This window comes from Triturus cristatus, chromosome 9 (genome assembly GCF_964204655.1).
Source record: "Triturus cristatus chromosome 9, aTriCri1.1, whole genome shotgun sequence".
In the NCBI taxonomy this organism is placed as follows: Eukaryota; Metazoa; Chordata; class Amphibia; order Caudata; family Salamandridae; genus Triturus; species Triturus cristatus.
This window is the reverse complement of record NC_140592.1, coordinates 693,207,291-693,229,520: the sequence shown is the minus strand read 5'-3', so window position 1 is coordinate 693,229,520 and position 22,230 is coordinate 693,207,291. Positions and strand designations below refer to the sequence as shown.

Below are 22,230 nucleotides of genomic sequence, written 5' to 3'. Positions count from 1 at the left end.
CCTTGTGACCAGAGAAGGCCCCTAAGGGCTGCAGCACTTATTGTGCCACCCTTAGAGGCCCTGTACCCTGACACACACACACTGCCCTTGCAGGCTGAGTGTCTGGGTGCAGAACAAAACAGAGAGTCGACATGGCTCACATCCCTGTGTGCCATGCCCACAACACACACTGCCCTGGCATACATCAGCCACCCCTCTAGCTGGGTGCCCTATGCCAGTGGTGTGGGTTCAGGTGCATGAGCCCTGTGCCCCTACAGTGCCAAGGTCCATTCCTGGGCACTGTAAGTGCAGTGCTGCCATCTAAGAGTATATGGTGCTGGGAGATAGTCAACACGAACTCCACAGCACCATGATGGCAACACTGAAGACTGAGAAGTTTGGTATCAAACTTCTCAGCACATTAAACCCGCACTGATGCCAGTGTGGGATTTAATGTACAATGCACGAGAGGGTATCTTTGAGATGCCCCCTGAACCTAACCTACAATCCACGTCTTGTCTGAGGGGCTGCCTAGGCTGCCACACAGCAGACATGTTGCTGGACCCCTGGGTAGAGAGCCATCCGCTCTCCTGGGCCTGTAACAATGCACATCCTGGGCGAGGTGCTAGGTCTCCTCCCCCAGGATGGGCAGGGGAAGCTTCAACGGCATGCCGCCTTTGTGAGCTTCTCCAGGCCACTTGCTGTACTCAGCAACTGGCCCCTACCGGTTCTGACCCCCACTCTGGTGGGAAGACTGGCTGGAAACCCCAAGGAAGGAAAGGGGGTGTGCCAGCCTCTGCCAACCCCACCCCTCAGGTGGGGGAGGCGAGGTGAAGCACATCTCCGGGCTCTCGCCATCTTGAAGATGGGTAGCCCTGCCCAATCAGGACTAGGCTACTGCCCCCTCCCACAGGAAAGTGGCAGGATAGGGGGTGTACCCACCCCAGGGAGGGGACCCATTGGTCCCTGCCCTTTGCCTACCTGTAACGCCCCTAAATTTAGTATTTAGGGGCACCCTGAACCTTCCTTCCTCCGATCCAGATTCCGAAACAAGAAAGAAGAAAAGGAACAAGAAGACCTGCCGTGCAGCTGCTAACAAGAGGAAGACACCAACTGCTTTGGCCCCAGCCCTACCGGCCTGTCGACCCTCGAACCTGCTCCTGCTAAACCCCGGCATCTCCAGTGGTCAGCAACCTCAAAAACCCCGGGGGACCTGACTGCCTTGTGACTCTGACTACCTGGGACTCCCCCGAGCAGTGGTACTTCTCATAGCAAGTAACTGATCCCTGGCATCAGCCAGGAACCGCGAACCCTGCGCACACTGCACCCGCCAAGCCTGGCCTGTGCTGGAATGAACAAAGACAACGAGGACGCCCCCCCCGGAGACTGTGACCCCGAATCCAGCACCCAAGGACACACCGCGACGCTCCTGACGACGCCTGCAGCCTCAGAACCAGTGACCCCTCCAACCTCGTCCAGCAGAGGGTAAGATTTCCCGACACCAAAAGGCACCCATGCACTCGGCACCCTGCGGCCCCCCGTGCCCAACTCCTGGGTGCCTACCTATCCTCCAACTACCCAACTTACCTCTCAAAGTGGTGGCCGCACCTGAAGAATCTTCGTCCCCGAGCTTGCAGCCTTTGTTCGTTCTTGAGCTTCTCTATTGAAATCCATTGAGCGCCCGACAGCTCAACAGCACCCTGCCCCCAGCCGCCCAAGTGCCCCTGGCAGTGCAACCTCTACTCTAATCTACTTCCCCATTTGCCCTGAGCAAGTGACCAGGAGCCCAGCTCCCACAGCCTCGTGGCCTAGCCAGCAGCCACCATCCCAAGGCCCCCTGCCTCCCATAGGATAACATTGGGCCTAACTCACTCTGCACCCGGCTGCCCCTGTGCCGCTGAGGGTGTAACAACTGTACTTACCTGACCCTGGGAGACCCCTGAGTCTATGCCCAGAACCTTAACTCTGCCAGTCGAGTACTTACCCAAAAGCCGATAACTCACTTTTCTTCCATAGGGTAACATTGACTGGTTTCACTTGGAAATTCTTCTAAGTGTTGAGTTTTCAAACTTTAAAATATTCATCTAAAATCAGCCGAATTACGAAAACAAATTCATTCACCTGTTATCAGGAGAGATCCCAGTGCTGGATCTTGGTGCCCAGCACTGACCCTGAAAAGTAATTACAACCGTACTTCCCTTTAACTTGATTTTCCTTCCATAGGATAACATTGCATGGTTTTCACCAGAATTTCTTGTCGATTTTGCAAACTTACAAATATTAGTTAAAAATTGCCTGTCTAACAAAATCCCATTCTTTCAACTGTTTACAGGAGATGCCCCAGTGCTGGATCCAGGATCCAACACTGAGTTAGAAAAAGTAACCATAACCCCACTTCTGTAGTAGGGGATCTCTGTGTATAGTCATAATCTAGTGAATAGTCCCGCCCATGTGCGTGGACCCCGGAGCAATAAAAAATAATCTCTTAAGGTGACAAATCATGCAGACCTGCATCCACCTTTAAGAGAGAATTTAATTTAAAGACAGATAATGCAGCCTATACCCACAGGCTACACTGTCCAGTACTTCAACTAGAATTCCACCAACATCCACAAACAGCACTGCCTGCCCAGCTTTTCTCCACAAAGGAAAAGACCCTGCCTCTACCAGCAAAAGCCTCCGGAATGATAGAGAGGAAGGAATGGACAGACAAGCCCCATAGGCTGCCATTATGTGGCTGAGAACAGGATACTGTGCCTTTAAGAAAACTTTCCAGAACTTTCCCAGAATGCACAGCAGGTCCCTCTTACTTTCAGTTCTTTTTTCCGGCTCCTGCTAGCAGGACCCTGAAGCATTGAGCTCTCCCTTTTCAAGGGTTATTTGTCACTTTTCAAGTGATTTAGAAGTATTAGTTAAGTCCTTTCCTTCTGGGTTGTCAGCATGACTGGCTTGTTCGACAAGTGTCCTGATTGTGGAAGGAAAAAGGCTAAGTCAGACCCACACCGGGTGTGCATCGTCTGCCTTCCCCAGTCCCACGTGCCTGAGGAGTGTGAGATTTGCCGCTCTTTTTCAGCCAGGACCCTGAGAGGGAGAATGAAGATCAGGCTCCAGGTCCTGGAGGACAGAAGGCTGAAGGCACGAGGTGGGTCTGGAGGGGCTGATTCTGCCCATGCTGAGGCCTCTGGGGGGCTCCCCAGGGGCAGGAAGACCAGCAAGCGTCCCCACTCCCCGTCGAGGGCGTCGACGGCGGCGTTGAGGGGGATGACTACGGTCTGTTCGCCATCTCCCCAGGGCTCTGGGGAGAAGCGGCGTCGACGTTCGACGTCGAAGGAGCTCAACAGGCCGCCGTCGACGACATCGGCATCTTCTGCGATGACGCCGTCGACGTCGCCGTCGAGCCATCGGCGGCGAGATCAGGCCCGGCGTCGGCGCTCGTCGTCGAGGGGAGAGCGCCGCTCGCCGTCGGCGAAGAGACGACGGTCGCCGTCGAGGCGGTCACCGTCGAGGCGATCGACGTCACGCAGATCAACGTCTTGGAGATCGACGTCACGGCGATCGACGTCACGGCGATCGACGTCACGGCGATCGACGTCATGGCGATCGACGTCATGGCGATCGACGTCATGGCGATCGACGTCATGGCGATCGACGTCATGGCGATCGACGTCATGGCGATTGACGTCGAGAAGAGGATCGACGTCGAGAAGAGGATCGACGTCGAGAAGAGGATCGACGTCGAAGACTATCGACGTCGAGGAGGCGGCCGACGTCGAGAAGACGATGGACGTCGAGGAGGCGGTCGACGTCGAGACGGAGCAGGGGGAGCCCTGACGCCAGGAGTAAGAGGGGAACGGAGTCGCCGGGATCGAGGTACTCCGTGGTGTATACACCCGCTCGGAACCCTACGCCATCGCCACCACCACCACGACCGCCGACTCCTCCACCACCACCTGTCACCACCTCCACCTCCCCCCTCCGCGGTCTATACCACCTCGCACTCCTTTGGGGCCGCCTGCAGTTCCACGAGGTCGGTCTCCCTGCCCGGGTATCCAACTCCGCCGCAGGGGACGTCGAGGCCGCGACATCCAAGGTCGCCGGGCCCGGCTAGGCCGGCGGACAGGCCGAAGCCGAGGAGGTCACGCTCCCGCTCCGTCAGGAGAAGAAGGTCGCGGAGCCATAGGAGGTCGTCGTCGTCAGGACGGCGCCATAGGAGGCACAGGTCCAGGTCACGCACACGGTCCTCGGCCAGGGATTTCTCACCGACGCGGTCGGACTCACCGGGGACTAGGGTGTCTCCTGTGGACGATCTAGTCTCCTTCCAGGAGGTGCTGCTGAGGGGGGCAGCCAAGTTGGGAATCACGGTGACTGTGCCGACACCCACGACGTCCGTGATATTCGAGACTTTACACAAAAAACACCTGTCTCCCCCCCCCTGCTGCCTCTAGTGCCGGGACTGGTGGAGCCCGCGTTGGAGTTGTTCCTCACTCCAGCGGTGACGAAATCCGCCCCCTCACGGCTCCTCAAAAAGTATCGGGCCCCGGACTCTGATCCGGCTTTCTTAAGGATGGACCCGAAGCCGGACTCTGTCATCGTGATGGCGAGGAAACAACATGCGACCGCACCTTCATCGACGGTTCCGCCCGACAAGGAAAGCCGCTGGCTGGACTCGGCGGGCAGGAAGGTGTGTGGGACCGCGTCTACCACCATGAAGGCGGTGAGTGCGGGGGCGCTGTTGGGACGTTACGACCGGGCCCTGTGGGAGTCCCTCCAACAGTATGCGGACTTGCTGCCCCGGGACAGGAAGGAGGACTTCCTGGAAACGGTGCGAGAGGGTATGCTGTTTTCGAACCAGGTCATCAGCGCGGCAGCGGATGTCTCCTTGTTAGCGGCGCACTCCTACTGTCATGGCGTTCACCAGAGGCGTCACTCTTGGCTGCGCCTGACGTCGCTCAAGCCAGAGGCTCAGCACAGAGTAGCCAATCTGCCCTTCTCGGGGGAGACCCTGTTTGGTAAACATGCGGATGATGAGATGGCCCGCATGAAGGCGGAGGTGGAGACCCTGACGGCCGAAGGGTTGGAGAAGGCCGAGAAGAAGAAGCGCCCGTTCCAGAGACGGTTCGGGTCTACGGGCAGAGGGCGTGGGCAGGGTTCGGGACAGCAGCAGCACCAACAGCAGCAGTTCCGGAAACCCTTCCAGAAACGCCAGAGGGGTAGAGGAGGCCAGCAGGCCGCTACCACTACCAAGGGCCCGGCCGGGTCTCGGCCCTGAGCGACTACTTCCCCTGCAACCGTTACCCACTCCAGTGGGGGGAAGCATTCAATTTTTTCCGGCAGAGTGGAGAAAAATTACCCAAGACAAGTGGGTGCTGAATATTGTTTGCAATGGATACAGTCTTCGGTTTATCAGCCCGCCTCCAGCGATTCCGCCGGTAAGCTCTTAGTTTCAGCTACGAGAGCTCCAGGCGGAGGCAGACATCTTGTTGAGAAAAAAGGCGGTAGAAGAGGTACCTCTGTCACAAAGGGGAAGAGGTCTGTACTCTCGGTTCTTCCTCGTTCGCAAGAAGGACAAGAACGAGTTCAGGCCCATTCTGGATTTGCGACAGGCAAACAAATGGATTCGCAGAGAGAAGTTTCGCATGCTATCGTTGCATCAGATGTACCCTCCGCTGCAACGGGGAGACTGGCTCTGTGCCATAGATCTACAGGATGCGTACTTCCATGTGCCCATCGCACGGAAGCACAGGAAGTTCCTGCGATTCCTAGTCGGCGCCAATCACTATCAATACACAGTAATGCCATTCGGGCTAAAGTCGGCGCCCAGGACCTTCTCGAAGTGCATGGTGGTGGTGGCGGCACACCTGCGGAGGAACAAGGTGTTTGTCTACCCGTATCTGGACGATTGGTCGGAAGCGCAAGATCACTTCCGGTGGACGTGCGCTCTCTTGCGCAAGCTGGGATTACACGTCAACATGTCCAAATCGGTCCTGACTCCGGTCCAGTGCATACAGTACCTGGGAGCCTCCATCGATACGTGGTCAGCAAGCGTGTCTCCTTCGGAGGTGAGAGTTATCACTCCTTCGGAAGGCTCAGGACCTCAGGACTGCTCCATCGACGACAGTGAGGAAGGTGTCTTCGCTGCTGGGATCGATGGCCTCCTGTATCTTCCTCACGCCTCACGCACGGCTGCACATGAGACCACTGCAGGAGTGCTTGGAGGATCAGTGGGATCAGAAGACAGGTTCTTGGGACGACAAGATACGGCTGTCTCTACATGCTCTTCAGTCTCTGAAGTGGTGGTGTTCGGCGGAAAACCTCCTCGGGGGGTTCCCTTCCACAAGGACATTCCCACGAAGAGTGTTGTGACGGATGCGTCTCTCCAAGGCTGGGGAGCGCACTCCGGGGACTTGCAGATTCAAGGAAAGTGGTCCCCGTTGGAATCGACGTACCACATCAATTTCCTGGAACTCAGAGCTGTCTTCCTGGCACTGAAGGCCTTCCTTCCGTCCTTCCAGACCAACTCGCTGCTGATACAGACGGGCAATACAACCACTATGTATTACCTCAACAAGCAGGGGGCGTCGAGATCGCGCACTCTGTCGCAGGAGGCGCAGGCGATCTGGCACTGGCTTCTGGCCTGAGGACTGACGATTACGGCCACGCATCTGCCAGGGGTGCAGAATGCTCAGGCGGACGCACTGAGCAGACTGATTCAGGAAAACCACGAGTGGGTCATAAACTACGAAGTACTAGGAGAAGTCTTCGCAAGGTGGGGGACTCCAGGCGTAGATCTGTTCGCCACCGCCAAAAACAGCAAATGCCGAGACTTCGCATCCAGGTACTACCAGCGGGGGACGCTGGGGAATGCGCTATGGATCGACTAGTTAACAGCTTTCTGTACGCTTTTCCACCCATTCCCCTGATTCCGGCGGTGATCATCAAACTGTCCCAGTCAGGGGCTCGGATGATCCTGATTGCTCCGGAATGGCCCAGACAGTGGTGGTTCACGGATCTACTTCACTGGTCGCTCCTTCCTCACACACGGCTGCCGTGCAGGCCGGAACTTCTCACGAAGTTCGGGGGCGGATGGTGCAACCCAACCTCTCGTCCTACAAGTGGAAGAGGTTCTGTATCTGGTGCAAGTCCAAGAGTTTTGACCCTACGACATGTAAGGAAGATGTCATCCTTCCATATCTTTTACATTTGGCGCAGTCCGGCCTTAATTTCCATTCCATTAAGGTTCATTTGGCTGCTTTGACTGCTTACAGGAAATGCCCTTCACATACTTCCTTCTTTCAGATCCCTGTGGTCAAGGATTTTTTGGAAGGCTTGAAGAAAGTGTTTCCTCCTGTGAGACTTCCCTCGCCTTCCTGGGACTTGAATGTGGTGCTGTCCAGACTGATGAAGGAGCCTTTTGAACCCATTCACAAGGCTTCGTTGCAGCACCTATCCTGGAAGGCGGCGTTCCTAGTGGCCATTACATCGGCCCGTAGGGTGAGTGAACTTCTGGCATTATGTTGTCAAGAACCTTATACTGTATTTCATGCTGCTAAGGTTGTTATGCGTACTCACCCTAAATTTCTTCCTAAGGTTATCTCTGACTTTCATGTCAACCAGACCATAACTTTACCTACGTTCTTTCAGAGTCCCTCTTCGCCAGCGGAAAGGTCTCTCCATTCCCTGGATGTTCGGAGGGTGTTGAAGTTTTACCTTGATAAGACCAAGGATATTCGTAGGTCAGACCAATTGTTTATTAATTATGGATCAGTCAGGACCGGTCTCGCGACCTCTAAGCAGTCCATCTCTCGGTGGATTGTGTCCTGCATACAATTGTGTTATCAAAAGGCTAATAAGACCTTAGAGGGTAAACCTACGGCTCATTCCACCAGGGGCAAAGCTGCTACGACTGCTTTGCTGCGTAATGTTCCGATTGCAGAAATCTGCAAGGCGGCCACTTGGAAGTCGGTCCATACCTTTGCTGCGCATTATTGTCTGGATTCGGATGCCAGGGCTGATGCTCAGGTTGGGCAGGCTTCGCTGCGAAATCTGTTCGCGCAGTAGTGGTCTTGTCTTGTATCTTCTCCACCGCCTTGTTTGTGTGGGGATGGGCTTGCCATTCTATTCACTAGATTATGACTATACACAGAGATCCCCTACTACAGAAGGAGTAGTTTCTTTTCTGTAACTCCAGTTCTGTAGTAGGGGTATCTCTGTGATAGTCATAAGCGCCCGCCCTCCTCCCCGGTGAAGAGATAATTATTCTTGTGAGGGATGCTACAGGTCTGGCGTGCTACGCCTTCAAAAAGAACTGAAAGTAAGAGGGACCTGCTGTGCATTCTGGGATACTGGGAAAGTTCTGGAAAGTTTTCTTAAAGGCACAGTATCCTGTTCTCAGCCACATAAAGGCAGCCTATGGGGCTTGTCTGTCCATTCCTTCCTCTCTATCATTCCAGAGGCTTTTGCTGGTAGAGGCAGGGTTTGTTTTTTCCTTTGTTGAGAAAAGCTGGGCAGGCAGTGCTGTTTGTGGATGTTGGTGGAATTCTAGTTGAAGTACTGGACAGTGTAGCCTGTGGGTATAGGCTGCATTATCTGTCTTTAAATTAAATTCTCTCTTAAAGGTGGATGCAGGTCTGCATGATTTGTCACCTTAAGAGATAATTTTTTATTGCTCCGGGGTCCACGCACATGGGCGGGACTATTCACTAGATTATGACTATCACAGAGATACCCCTACTACAGAACTGGAGTTACAGAAAAGAAACTACTCCTTACCTGCTAACTGAATTTCCTCCCATAGGATAACATTGGCGATTCTATGTGAAAACGTTTCTAAGTGTCAACTTTTAAAATACAATAATATTGCTTAAAAATCACTACTATAACCAAAACGTTTTTACTCAACTCTTTACAGGAACTGTCCCCGGACTGAATCTAGATCCAGTCCTGTGGTAAGAAAAGTAATCCAAAAAGTAATCAATTGCATTTAACTAGAAATTCCCATTGAGCTCAATGTAAAATTGTGTTTGAAATTGTGTTGCCCATTGCAACAACTGTATCTATTGCATCCAAAAGTCTATTGCATATTGACAGTATTTATCTAAAGAAACTCATTCTGAGAAAGTATATTTTGATACCTATTGTTGGTTCTAAAATAAAACCACTATATATTTTTATACGAAACCATTGGCCTAGAGTTCAATTCTTGAGTTTGTGAGACCATTTGCTGACTGAGTGTGTACAACAAATGCTTTACACTGTCCTCTGATACTGCCTTACTGCTCGACCAAGCTACCACTTTAGAGAGTAAGGTTATATCTAACTTTAGCCTCTGCCAAACCTCTGAGGACTGTGGACTCTGTGCACACTGTACCTATTTGGGAACAGTATATACAGAGCCACTTTCTTAGACCTCTAGCTTACTATTTTGTTGTATTCCTATTTCTTTTGAGTTAGAGAAGCCAGGATCTCGCTATTGTGCAGGGAAGTCGCGTGGGCCTGCGCTAGCTTTTTGATTTCCTGTTCTATCTGAGTTAATCTCATGTTGGCGCTTCTGTTATTTTTTGCCTTTATACTAATTATCGTACCCCTGACCGTGGCTTTCAGTGAATCCCAGAGTGTATTAGTGCTAGTCTCTGGAGTGTTATTGTGATCTGAAAGAAACACGTTAGTTAGATTCCTCACCTTAGAATATCCCCAGGCGTCAGACTGGATCCGGAAGATTTTTCGTCAGCAATACCCCTTGCGCGTCGCTAGGCGTCGTCTGCGGGTCCGTCGTCGGCGTCGTGCGCCGGGATGACGTCGTCGGAGTACTTAGACGCCGCCCTCGCGCGCTGACGTCAGTTCTTCTTTTTTCCGCGCCAGTAAGCGCAGATCCGGGAGAGCTACCCCTTTTAGTCTTTTTTGACTAAATCTTTTTTGATCATTTTTGATCCTTGTCTGTCGACATCTGGTGCCGGTAGGATGCCTGGGTTCAAGGCTTGCGAGGATTGCCATCGACTGATGTCGGTGACCGATCACCACCGCCGGTGCCTTTACTGTTTAGGCCCCGACCACGACACGGAGTCGTGCTCCGATTGCCAGGCCCTGACTTCGAAGGCTAGGCGGGAGCGGTCCCGCAAGCTTCTCGAGCTTCGCCACTCGGCTCCGCGTCGTGCGCGATCCCGGTCCAGGAGGAGGTCCAAGGATCGCTCGCGGAGCCCTAGCCGACGCCACCACCGATCGTCCGGCTCCAAGTCGTCGGGTAAGTCCAAACATTCTAAGAAGTCCAAGAGGCGACATCGCTCTTCGGACTCCCCTCGCCGGTCGCGCGACTCGGCCGAGGGTCAGGGTGGTTCCACCCCCGCGGCTCCAGCGGAGCCGCAGGCGCCGCGTTCGTCCCCACACCCTCCGGTCCCTGGGACTAACGCGACGTCCGCGGAGATCAGTGCCTACCTCTCGGCCATGAGGAGACTGGCCCCGCCGTCGACGCCCGCTGGCGCGCCTTCGGGCCCCGCGGGCTCGACTGGGCGACCTTGCCTGCCGGCGGCTCTGGCCCCGGCGCCGTCGACGACTCCGGTCTCGACGCCGCAGGTCCCCGCGGGGCCCATGCCTGGGCCCCCGTCGACGCCGGTTAACCTAATCACTCCTCCACCGGCGCCGGCGAATGAACCGCCGGCGCCGACGCCTTCGCCTCCGGCGCCGCCGACGCCTTCGGCGCCGACTCCGGACGGCGTCCAACCCCAGTTTAGCCCTATTCCGTACCCGACGCCGCAACGGCGTCGACCGACGCCGCGGCCGGCGCCGCTTGAGACCTATCATCTCTACAGTCCGGCTCCGATCATTCCTCCTGTCTATCAGGAATCGGAAGACGGGGGCGACTGGGAGGGGTTCGAGGACCCTATGGCTGTTCAGTCACAGCTTTCACAGGACTGGGCAGATGAACTGGGGGAGGCCAGTGGGCTGGACACCTCGCCGGACACTGGATTCACTTCTCCTCCGACTGTGGCCTCCTGTGGATAGGAACGTCGCCAGACGCCACCGCCCTGCTCCGGGTGACCCCAGTTTCCTGTCCCAACACCCCACCCCCGAGAGTCTGGTTATCCAGGCCTCTACCTCCCAATCCTCCTTCCCGACCGCTCCGCCGGACCGGGATTCCAAGAGACTCGAGCAGTTTGGCAAGAAACTGTTCTCGTCCCTTAGTTTGGGCCTGCGGTCTTTGAACACCGCCTGTCTCTTGGACCGTTATTCCCATTCTCTGTGGGATACGGTGGAGGACGTGCTGCCCCTGTGTCCGGAGGAGGCCCGGACACGCCTTACCCAGGCTTTGGCCGATGGGAGGGATGCAGCACGGCACGCCATACGCTGTGGGCTTGACACCACGGACTCGCTGGGTAGGGCGATTTCCACCACGGTGGCGCTCCGCCGCCACGCCTGGATGCGGTCCACGTCATTTTCCGGGGATGTCCAGTCCACCCTCATGGACATGCCCTTTGATGGCACTCGCCTGTTTGGTGAGAAGGCGGACAGTGCGCTGAACCGCTTCAAGGACTCCCGGGCTACGGCCAAGTCCTTGGGCCTCTCGGCTCCGCGGGCGCACACCTCCGCTTTTCGCCCCTTTCGTGGCCAAGGAAGGGGCGCCTCCTCGCGTCCGCAAAGCCACCAGCCGCAGAACCAACCTGCGCGCGGACGTGGTTTCCGCCGTGGCGGAAATGGAGGACGACGTGGTCAGCCCACCTCCACCCCGGCAGCATCCGCCTCAAAGCCCTCCTAGTCCGAGCTTTCAGGCCCATTCCACGCCAGTGGGCGGCAGAGTTCGCCATCACCTGCTCCACTGGCGGTCCATAACATCGGACAGGTGGGTGCTGCAAATCGTCCGAAGGGGCTACTCCCTCCCCTTCGAGACGACCCCTCCAGCCATGCCACCGCAGCACCACCGTATCTCGGGGGATCATTTGAATCTTCTCCGCGAGGAAGTTTCGGCCCTCTTGGCCAAGGGGGCCATCGAGCGCGTTCCGAGTCCAGAAGTAGGTCGTGGTTGTTATTCCCACTACTTTCTGGTTCCCAAGAAGGGCAAAGGGGGCCTACACCCTATCTTGGACCTCCGGAACGTCAATGCCTTCCTCCGAAAGGAAAGGTTCAAGATGCTAACGTTGGCTCAGGTTCTAGCTGCCCTAGACCCCGGAGACTGGATGGTAGCGTTGGACTTGCAGGACGCATATTTCCATATCCCTGTCCTGCCGGCCCACCGGCGTTACCTGCGGTTCACGGTGGGCCCAGAGCACTTTCAGTTTACCGTGCTCCCCTTCGGCCTCACCAATGCCCCTCGGGTGTTCACGAAAGTGATGGCGGTGGTCGCAGCTCATCTGCGCAGATCAGGGGTTCCAGTCTTCCCCTATCTCGACGACTGGTTGTTGAAGGCGGGCTCGCCCCAGGCAGTCGTCTCCCACCTCCAGACTACGGCGGATCTCCTGCATTTGCTGGGGTTTTCCATCAACGTGCCGAAGTCACACCTGAGTCCCTCTCAGAAGCTCCTCTTCATCGGAGCGGTTCTCGATTCGGCGCAGTTCCGGGTCCATCCACCGGAACAGCGGGTCCGGGATATACAGGCCCTGATTCCCATCTTTCGGCCTCTGTCCCGGGTTTCGGTCAGGCTAGTGTTGCGGCTTCTGGGGCTGATGGCCTCCTGCATCCTACTAGTGCATCACGCCAGGCGGCGCATGCGGGCTCTGCAGTGGGACCTGAAGTTTCAGTGGGCCCAGCATCACGGCAACCTGTCCGACCATGTCTTGATCTCGGAGGGCACTGCACAACAGTTGCAGTGGTGGCTCACGGACCGCGAGTGGGTCAAGGGCAAGAGCCTCTCCCTTCCCCAACCGGAGCATGTCGTAGTGACGGATGCGTCCCTCCTGGGATGGGGTGGCCATATGGGAGAGGCGGAGATCAGAGGCCTCTGGTCTCCGGCGGAGTCTCGTCTCCACATCAACCTGTTGGAGTTGAGAGCGATCCGGCTTGCACTGAAAGCCTTCCTTCCCTCTGTCAGGGGAAGTGTCGTGCAGGTGTTCACGGACAACACCACCGCCATGTGGTATTGCAACAAACAGGGCGGGGTGGGGTCGTGGACCCTTTGTCAAGAGGCTCTGCGCCTCTGGACATGGCTGGAACACCAGGGCGTCACCCTAGTGGTTCAACATCTGGCGGGCTCTCTGAACGCCAGAGCAGACGAACTCGGCCGCCGGTGCATGATGGATCACGAATGGCGTCTGAACTCCGAAGTGGCGCAAGGTCTCTTTCAGCAGTGGGGAGAGCCTTGGTTAGATCTATTCGCCACCGAAGAGAACGCGCAATGTCAGCAGTTCTGCGCGTTGGAATTTCCAAGGCGGCACTCGCTCGGCGACGCTTTTCGTCACGAGTGGAGTTGCGGTCTGTTGTACGCCTTTCCGCCTATACCACTTCTGCCCAGAGTGCTGAAGAAGATCAGGCACGACCGGGCCCAAGTCATCTTGGTGGCTCCGGATTGGGCACGAAGATACTGGTATCCCGAGCTACTCAGTATGTTGACCGATCCTCCGATACGTCTGCCCCTTCGGGAGGATCTTCTGTCGCAGCAGCAGGGGACGGTCCTCCACCCGAACCTGTCCAGCCTCCACCTCCATGCGTGGAGATTGAGCGGCGGCAGTTGATGCCATTTAACTTGCCTCCTGAAGTCTGTGATATCATTCTGGCAGCCAGGCGTCCCTCCACAAAGTCGGTATACGCCTGCCGGTGGAACAAATTTGTGGCATGGTGCACAGCAAAGGCTGTGGATCCCCTTTCCGCCCCTCTTTCTGAGGTTCTCCTCTTCCTTCTTTCTCTGGCCCGGCAGGGCTCTGCCCTGGGCACCCTGAAAGGTTATCTTGCTGCCATCTCCGCCTTCTTGCGGCTTCCTGATCAGCCTTCTCTTTTCAAGTCCCCTGTGGTTACACGCTTTCTCAAAGGCATTACACACGCGTTCCCTCCGGTCCCTTTTGTAATGCCTCAGTGGGACTTGAATCTGGTCTTGACATTCTTGATGTGCGCTCCCTTCGAGCCTCTTCACAATTGTCCTCTTCGTCTTCTGACTCTTAAGACTGCTTTTCTGGTAGCCATCACCTCGGCTAGACGGGTGAGTGAGCTCCAGGCTTTATCTTCAAAGCCTCCTTTTCTGTCTGTTCATCCGGACAAGGTTGTCCTTCGGCCTCGTCCCTCCTTTCTTCCTAAAGTGGTGACTCCATTTCACCTTGGGCAGTCTGTCACCTTGCCCACCTTCTTTCCGCCTCCGCATCCTTCCAAAGAGGGAGAGAGGCTCCACCGTCTGGACCCAAAACGTGCGCTCTCCTTTTATCTAGACCGCACAAAACAGTTCCGGGTGGACGACCAGCTTTTTGTTGGGTACGTGGGCGCTAAGAAGGGGAAAGCTGTGCACAAACGGACCATCTCTCGGTGGGTCGTTTTGTGTATAAAAATTTGCTATTCCTTGGCTAAAAAGGACCCTCCTGCTGGGCTGCGCGCCCATTCTACTCGGGCCACGGCGGCTACTACTGCCTTGGGACGGGGAGTCCCTTTGCAGGACATCTGTCAGGCGACGACGTGGGCTTCGCTACACACGTTTGCCAGACATTATTGTCTTGACAGCCAAGTCCGGAGGGATGGCTTCTTTGGCCGTTCTGTCCTCCAGGACTTTCTGGTGTGATCTTGGTTCGCAGACCCACCACCGGGGATGGTATTGCTTGGGTATCTATTCTAAGGTGAGGAATCTAACTAACGTGTTTCTTTCAGATGAACAAGTTACTTACCTTCGGTAACGATGTATCTGTAAGAAACATTAGTTAGTTAGATTCCTCACCGACCCACCCATCCTCCCCGTTCTGCGAACTGACATCTAGGGTTAAGGTTGTCCTTTCAGGCCCCTAGATTTTATTTTTGGCACCAGTGTCGGTCTTTGCATGGCTCTGCGTTCCTGGCGCGGAAGGCTATGTACAAGAACTGACGTCAGCGCGCGAGGGCGGCGTCTAAGTACTCCGACGACGTCATCCCGGCGCACGACGCCGACGACGGACGCGGAGCCGCAGACGACGCCTAGCGACGCGCAAGGGGTATTGCTGACGAAAAATCTTCCGGATCCAGTCTGACGCCTGGGGATATTCTAAGGTGAGGAATCTAACTAACTAATGTTTCTTACAGATACATCGTTACCGAAGGTAAGTAACTTGTTCTTTAAGGTAGTCAGTTATCGCCACTTCAATCTATTTCCTCTTTTTTAGCTGTTGTTGTAGCCTCAATTCTCTACCTGTCATGATTATTTCCCGTGGTGTTCTTTTGGTGTTTCACTGTTCCTTCGGTGTACTTTGTTGCTCCTGTTTCCTATGTCCCTGCTTCTATCTACCTGGTGGCAGCTACCCGATGGCCATCGTGATCACTCGTGGCCCACGTTTTGCTTGGCAGCTTTCTGTAGGTTTGTTTTGATGTCTACTCCTTGGCGCTGACGGTCTTGCGTGGTGGAGATGCCCTGGTGTATGTTGATAGACAGAGGGCCACCTTGGCTGTCTTTCCACAGACAGGTAGCAGGCCGCAGGCACGTATTCCCAGCGATAGTGTGCACGGTGCTTTGCAGCGGTATCTGCTTGGGTCGGCACCCCGGTGCTAGATAGTCAGCGTGACGCTGTTCTGCTTGGCTGTTTCTGTTTTCTGAGGTCTCTTTACTTGGGGGCTTGGGAGCTTGTGTTAGACCAGATAGGATATGGGCAGGTTTCTTCTGTGCGTGTACGGCGTCACCACAGCGCCCGTGCTACACATTCGCTCTTAAGTGCCGCTACCCCTTCACCCGCGTCTGTCTCGGCATGAGGGTAGCCTCACTTACTCACTGTTGTTGCCCTCCCTGACCCAGACCGGCCAGGGGAAAGAAGTCTCTTCTCTATTGAGAATGCTGGCTGCTCGCTCCCTTCAGCAGGCTTATCTCTGGTGCATTGGTGCAGCGTTGCCCTTAGCAAAATTGATGGCTGCTCAGCCCTCCCCGTCCCCAGCAGGCGTACAACTGGTGGTTTGGGCTGACTTATCATAGCTTCCGGTCACGGGAGCACTTTGCGCGGGCAGGTGATGTCTGGCGTGCCGAGAGTCCAGCCTCTATCTCTACTGCTGTGTGACAAGCGCCATTTTGGAGAGGTCTCGTGCTGTGGTGAGCAGCAGTTTCGCTTTCGGTCTGACTTCGGTATCTCTGACCCCCGATCTGAGCCCGATCTTGTCCCCTCGCATGTTATTGTGTGCTCATGGCCCCCACTGTTTTTTTCCGCAGCTCACCTCGTCCATCGATAGCGTCTTGTAGCCGTGTGGCAGTGCGGGGTTCAGAAGGCTCAGAAGTGCGCCATTCTCGCCGTTGCATGCACCGGAAAGAGACCGGGCAGGGGTAGTTGGGCACTCTTTGGCACCACCGCACTGGCGCCGATGTTACACAATCCCTCCTCCTTTTGCTGTCTTAACGTGAGTAGATCCCAGCGACTTTACCAGCCAAGGCGCAGGCAGTATCCCAGCAGTGACCCCGCTGTTTCTGTGCTTTTCACACCGCCCTCACTTGCGCAAGTCCATTTTGCCGGGAGCGAGCAAGAGATGGGAGTATAGCGTACCTTCTAGTGTCCGTACGTCACCCTCATACGGCGCTTTTGAAAAAATGGCAGAGTTCTTGGTTTAAAGATGCTTTTACTCTTAGGTTTCGGTTTTGTAATCTCATGGCCACCATTTTGCTTGCTCATCTCACTCTTTTCTCTCTGGGCTTACCACGATTTTCTCCCCTCTCTTGGACACCGGAGGTCACCGCGATGGCGTCTTCATTAGCAGCGGTAGTTCCGACACGCAAATTTACAGTAGTTACGTCTTTTCCGCTCGCATACCCTTCGGGATCGGTGTTCTTCTCCGATCTGACGGAGCGATGTACTCAGGCAGCCATTAGCTCTGCCGTCCAAGCCACGCCCCTCGACCTATAGTATTTTCAATGCTTGTTTCCTCAAGGTATATAGTTTGACACTTGTGCTTGAAAATCTGAGGAACTTGGCTTCTCTTGGGAGTGTTGTAGAGGGTGCTGTCACCTGATTGGCTATTACTTAAGTTTGGTTCTTTTTTACAAAACAAGGTAGATAGGCTATGGCTATTGCAGTGAATGTTCATTATATTGTAGCCTATTATAGTATTATCTACTGCTTTTATAAGGGTACTGTGGTACTCCCACTACGACGACTGGAGTGATTGAAGCATCTGAACCTATGAAAGATACCAATACTGGAGAACCGTAGTTACAGGTAAGTAATTCATTTTCTTTTGTGACAGTTGAAAGTGCTAGCATGCTTATTGGGTGCATTAACTCTAACCACTATATCGTTATGGTAAGTGTATAATCTCCTTACCCCTACGTCTACTTACCTACAGTTACCCTTAAGATGTAGTGGTTAGGTCAATGAAGCGGATGCAGTGTTTTTCTCAGTGCTTATGATTCATGCAATATAGAGGTGGCACTATTATTACTATATACACTTTTATACTGTTGCTGCTCAGTTTGTACAGGTCAGGCAGAAACCTTGCTCTTCTGCCTTTGTGTACCTATTCTAAATCAGCTGCAAAGTGCTAAAATATGTGAATTCATTTGAACCACTGGTAGTTGAGGTGCAGTCTCTACCATTTATAAAAAAAAATTTTTTTAATTAAATCAAAAACTCTGTACACATGTTACACACAAGGACCAACCATATGCAAGTCAGCCATGGCACTGCACAAAGGGAACAGTGCAGGCTGGACTGTAAGTGCACATTTTCTTTGTGCAGAGACCTAAGAAGCCGTTGAAGTGTTTTGGCCTTTGTGGTGTGAGGGCAAATCACACTGCTGTTCACCATATTCTTTTCTGTCCTTTATCCACCATATTCTTTTCTATCGTTTATTTGAAGGACACCTGCTTACCTGTACATGCTCTCCCTGTTCTGTGTAAGGTCAGCTTGTGGTAGCCACTTTTTTCATATCTGTTCCTTTTGCCACTTTTCACCTGATTTTTAATGCAATGTCGAAAATGACTGATGATCCACAAAACTTCCATCCTTTGACAGGTGCGCTCCTTGAGGATGAAGATTCTCTCCACCATGACAGCAGACGGCCTTGGTGCCAGTGGCAGCCACAACTCCAGAAACCGCCTTCGGATGTACATCACCTTGGCTGCGGCTGCCTTCCAACCCTTAATAATCTACTGGCTGACCTATCACCTTGTCCGATGAATCAGGCGAGCTGACAGTGGAGAGGCTATGGGAGCCAGCCTAGCAGCAGAGAGATTTTTTCAGCTTTGCAATATGGCATATGGTGTTCTCGGACAGAAGAAGAAGTGCCATGGGGAAGGTACAGCCATCCCACCTAAGGGGCAGAGGACTCCTCGAGATGAACTTAAGGCTTTGAGTGCGGGATCAGGTTCTGGATGTCCTGCTTTTCTACTTGTTTTTCATTCCCCTTGTATTAATATTTCATCATTGTGCAATAATACAGACACTCCTTATCCGCACTCTGCTTGTTATTTTAATAATGATTTTTTTAGGAATTTATTCACAAAGACTGGTGTTTGAATCTGCTTTTGAAGCTAGTTATTTTTACTTCCCAGATGACTCGTCATGTGCTTCAGCTTGCTCATATTCTGCCTTTGTGCGTTATGATGCTTACTGTAGCCCAGGAAAGAAAATGGACACCCCAAAATCTTACTTTGCCCCAGTTTGCCTATTCATAGTGGGTATTGTTTACAATGGGATGTGATGTCAGTAACCATGCTTGCTGTGATGCAGTGATTCTGGGGTAGTCGGGGATTTCTTTTCAACAATTGGTTATTTCGTGAGTGGGAAAATGTAATTTGTACAGCAGCCAGACTTTGCAACATATCAAATCAAGGTGTATCGCAAACACAAGAATAACAGGAAATAAGAAAAACCTAAAACGGAGGACCTGCTCACTGTTTGAAAGCAATGACGAAAAAGTATTTACAACTAGATAGTGTAGGTCTGGTAAGGTAGGGGAGGAAAAACAAATAATGTAGTATGGACTCTTCAGTAGTTCCACTCATGGGGCGAAGGGGCAGAGATAATTTCTAAAAAAAAAAAAAAAGGAATCCATATTTGTAGTTTTGCGGCACATTCAATTAACAAAAAACTTTTTCAGGGGGTAAGACCGTTGTAAATACGAATGAAGAACATACGTCCATGATTGGAGTACCCAGTCTAGGAAGGTCCAGTCCAATGTAAAGACCTTGTGCCCACATATAGTGTCTCATAACTGTTGATAACTATCAATCATCTCCTTGTTCTGCAAGCAAAGCGACTCATTTGATCATAAGCCTCCAGTTGATCATTGATCCTGTATATGAGCCTTTTGCAGTTAGCAACCCTTGAGAACTTTGTCAACAGTTTGTCCGGGGGTAGGCTCTGTCTTTTTTCTAATGTGATGTAAATTTTAGAGCTTGGCAGCAGCTACAGTTGCAAATGTTGCGGTCTCCCTACTGCTGTGGCTAGTGAAGCCGCCTTGTGTCACTTAGGTCATGAAACATGGCCAAGTATTTGAATGGTGCACTAGAGTCCAAGAGTGTGGGACCTCTAGGCCCATATTGTTCGCCAGTAGGGTTGCATCCCAGTGCATGCCTAAACATAATCTACAATAGAACACAACCCTCTTGAATCACATTTCCTACTTGTAGATGTGTGACATAATACCTATCAGTGCCGAACATCACTTAGAGTAGGTGTGGTGATCCAACTTATATATTTTTAGAGGACACCTGTACCAGTCATACACCTCTTTGAAGTACAGGAAGTCGAGCTCAGCTTTCCTAACAAACCTGCGTGCTCCAGTTGAAGCAATTTCCAGTTTTCAGGTTGGTACCCGCGATGCACATTCAGTTGTCTTAGATAGTGATTTTTTAAATACTTTTTCAGACAATCGGACAGTAGGTGTTATTGTAAATCACGAGAAGTTCTCCCGGGCAAATTCAATTTGGAGTTTATTGAAACCTGAGATAACAATCGAGACTCAATTTGTCGCCTGTAAGTAAGCCCATGTTACTTCAGATGAAACCTGAAAGGCGTAATAAATATTTACTTCCAGAATTTGGTAATTAGGTTATCTAATAATAGGGGGACCTTTTTGTGTATGTAGAACAGCAGTATGTCTTCCGGCAACTGAGCAGTGTGTTTAATATCCATCCAAAGAGGTAACGTTGTGGCATAAAGTGGATACTTATAACAGGTAGTATGAAAATATGTGAGGGACCTAGAGCCCACTGGAGGTAGCATTTGTCCAGAGTTTGTGTAGTTTATCAGGTTTGTTTTCTGCCCCATATATAAAGTTTAATATAGGAGTCAGTTTGTGGCAGTTAAGTTTTGTAAGTTAATATCTATAACATTCGGTATCTGGGGGCTACTGTGATTGTAACCACCTGCATCCTACCTCACATAGACATGCTAAAGTTTGACCAGTATGTAAAGTCGTTTTTGGTATTAGTTATCTGTGGAGTCAGGTTATCTTCAACTATCTGATCAAGGTTCTTATTAATGGGGATCCCTAAATACTAAGGCCATTAGCAGCTCATTTCAAGCCCTATTCGCAATGGGTAACATTATTTGTAATTCAGGACCGGTGTAGGGCCTCACTCTTCAAATATTTTGAAGAATGAAGACTTCTGAGGGGATATGGAGGTGTTGGGCCTAGTCAGCCTGAGTACGATTTCACCAGCACTTAGAGAAGACTAACTTATCCACCCAGTTTAGTAATGCCCGCTGTCTCTCAATATGTTGTCATCAATCTTGTTGCCTGCCCAGAGATTTCTTTTATTGATGGTCATAAAATTGCTACAGCTTACATTTGTGGTCCGTGTTCTGGGCAGACAGCAGATTTTGGAAATAAAGCTAAAGGGGAGCAAAGTCCTCTACATAAACTGGAAAGGGTAACCCCATCCCTTGTGGTTTAAGGCCTTTTCCGCATTAAGCAAAGGGCCTTAGCCTTCACTATCAGGTCCTTGCTTTGTCACAGAGGTCATAAGGTGATTGTGGATGTGCAGGTAGTTATGAACCCAGCCTGTGATTTATGTATAAAGTATGAACTACCTTGCACCTTCTGTACGGCAATGCTTTGGCCAGTATCTGACACCATTTGTCAGAGATGCTTGTAAGCTTGAACACTTGATCAGGTCTTTAACATCCTTAGATATATGTGGGGACTGTTGAATGTTGAACCCAAGCTGCTAGAGGTCTCTACTTCTTTATGTGCTGCATATAAGGAAACAGGGGCAGCTTGCTTATCTTATAAAATTTCCCCAGGAATCTGTCCTCACCTGGAGATTGGATATTGCCTCTGCTATTTCCTCTTCCCTGATATCCCCCTCCTCAAGCAGGAACATGCATTGTGGGTTTAGTATGAGTATCTGTAGGAATCAAATGAAGTCCTACTCTAATCAGCATCTAGTTTGTTTGAACGTTCCAATCCATTCCTCGTAGTGAGATGCAAACACCTCCACTATGTCAAAGGGGTATACAAAGAAGATTATAAATTGTATTACGTACAGAGGTTATGGACATCAGTGATTCTCTCTGGCAGTTGTGTAGCTGGCTATCAGCTTACGTTTTCTTTGTTAATGGTGTCTGATTCAGCTTGATACATATGTAAAGACGAAATGAGCAGGAGTCTAGTTTCGAGTGATGTGGAGGTGGGCACAGGAGGTGCCTTGGATCATTTAAGTTTTCATAGTTCAGTTATGTTTCTTATTTGTTCATCAGCACACATACACCCACTTACATCCGTTGTCCAGTATGGAATCTTTGAGGAATGTTTCTTAAATTTTTTTTTTCATCTTCAGTTTTAAAGAACTCCGTCTCCCCTGCCATTCCAAAATAAAAGACTGCTCCAAATTACAAATCTTTAGTTTGTATACTCGACATGGGCTGGATCTGCTGATGGGCCCATCTTGATATCTATATGTTCGAGGCATATGAGCTGCAGATTATATTATTATTATTTCGCGATTTTTATTGCGCAAACAAATACCCGAAGGTGTCTCGGCGCATGTGACAAAAAACGAGAGACCAAGCCGCAGGATTACTGATTGAACAGCCATGTCTTTAAGAGCCTACGAAAGCTTATCAAATTGGGGGCAGTTTTTATGGTGAGTGGCAAAAGGTTCCAGAGTTTAGGTGTGGCAACCAGGAAGCGCCTGTCTCCCCAGGTTGCCGTTCTGGTGCGAGGTAACGGAAGCAGGCAGGA

The 22,230-nt window shown here is 52.1% G+C and overlaps 1 protein-coding gene across 2 annotated transcripts in view; it reads left to right on the top strand.

Moving 5' to 3' along the window:
• YIF1A (Yip1 interacting factor homolog A, membrane trafficking protein) overlaps positions 1 to 18,496 on the top strand; it is a 189,319-nt gene extending 170,823 nt beyond the window's left edge. For both annotated transcript variants that reach the window (XM_085625806.1, XM_085625805.1), the window contains exon 9: positions 18,054 to 18,496. In XM_085625806.1, the coding sequence (XP_085481932.1) occupies positions 18,054 to 18,218 (165 nt within the window). In that variant the 3' untranslated portion in view covers positions 18,219 to 18,496. The remainder of the gene's footprint in view (positions 1 to 18,053) is intronic.
• Positions 18,497 to 22,230: the final 3,734 nt, after the last annotated feature.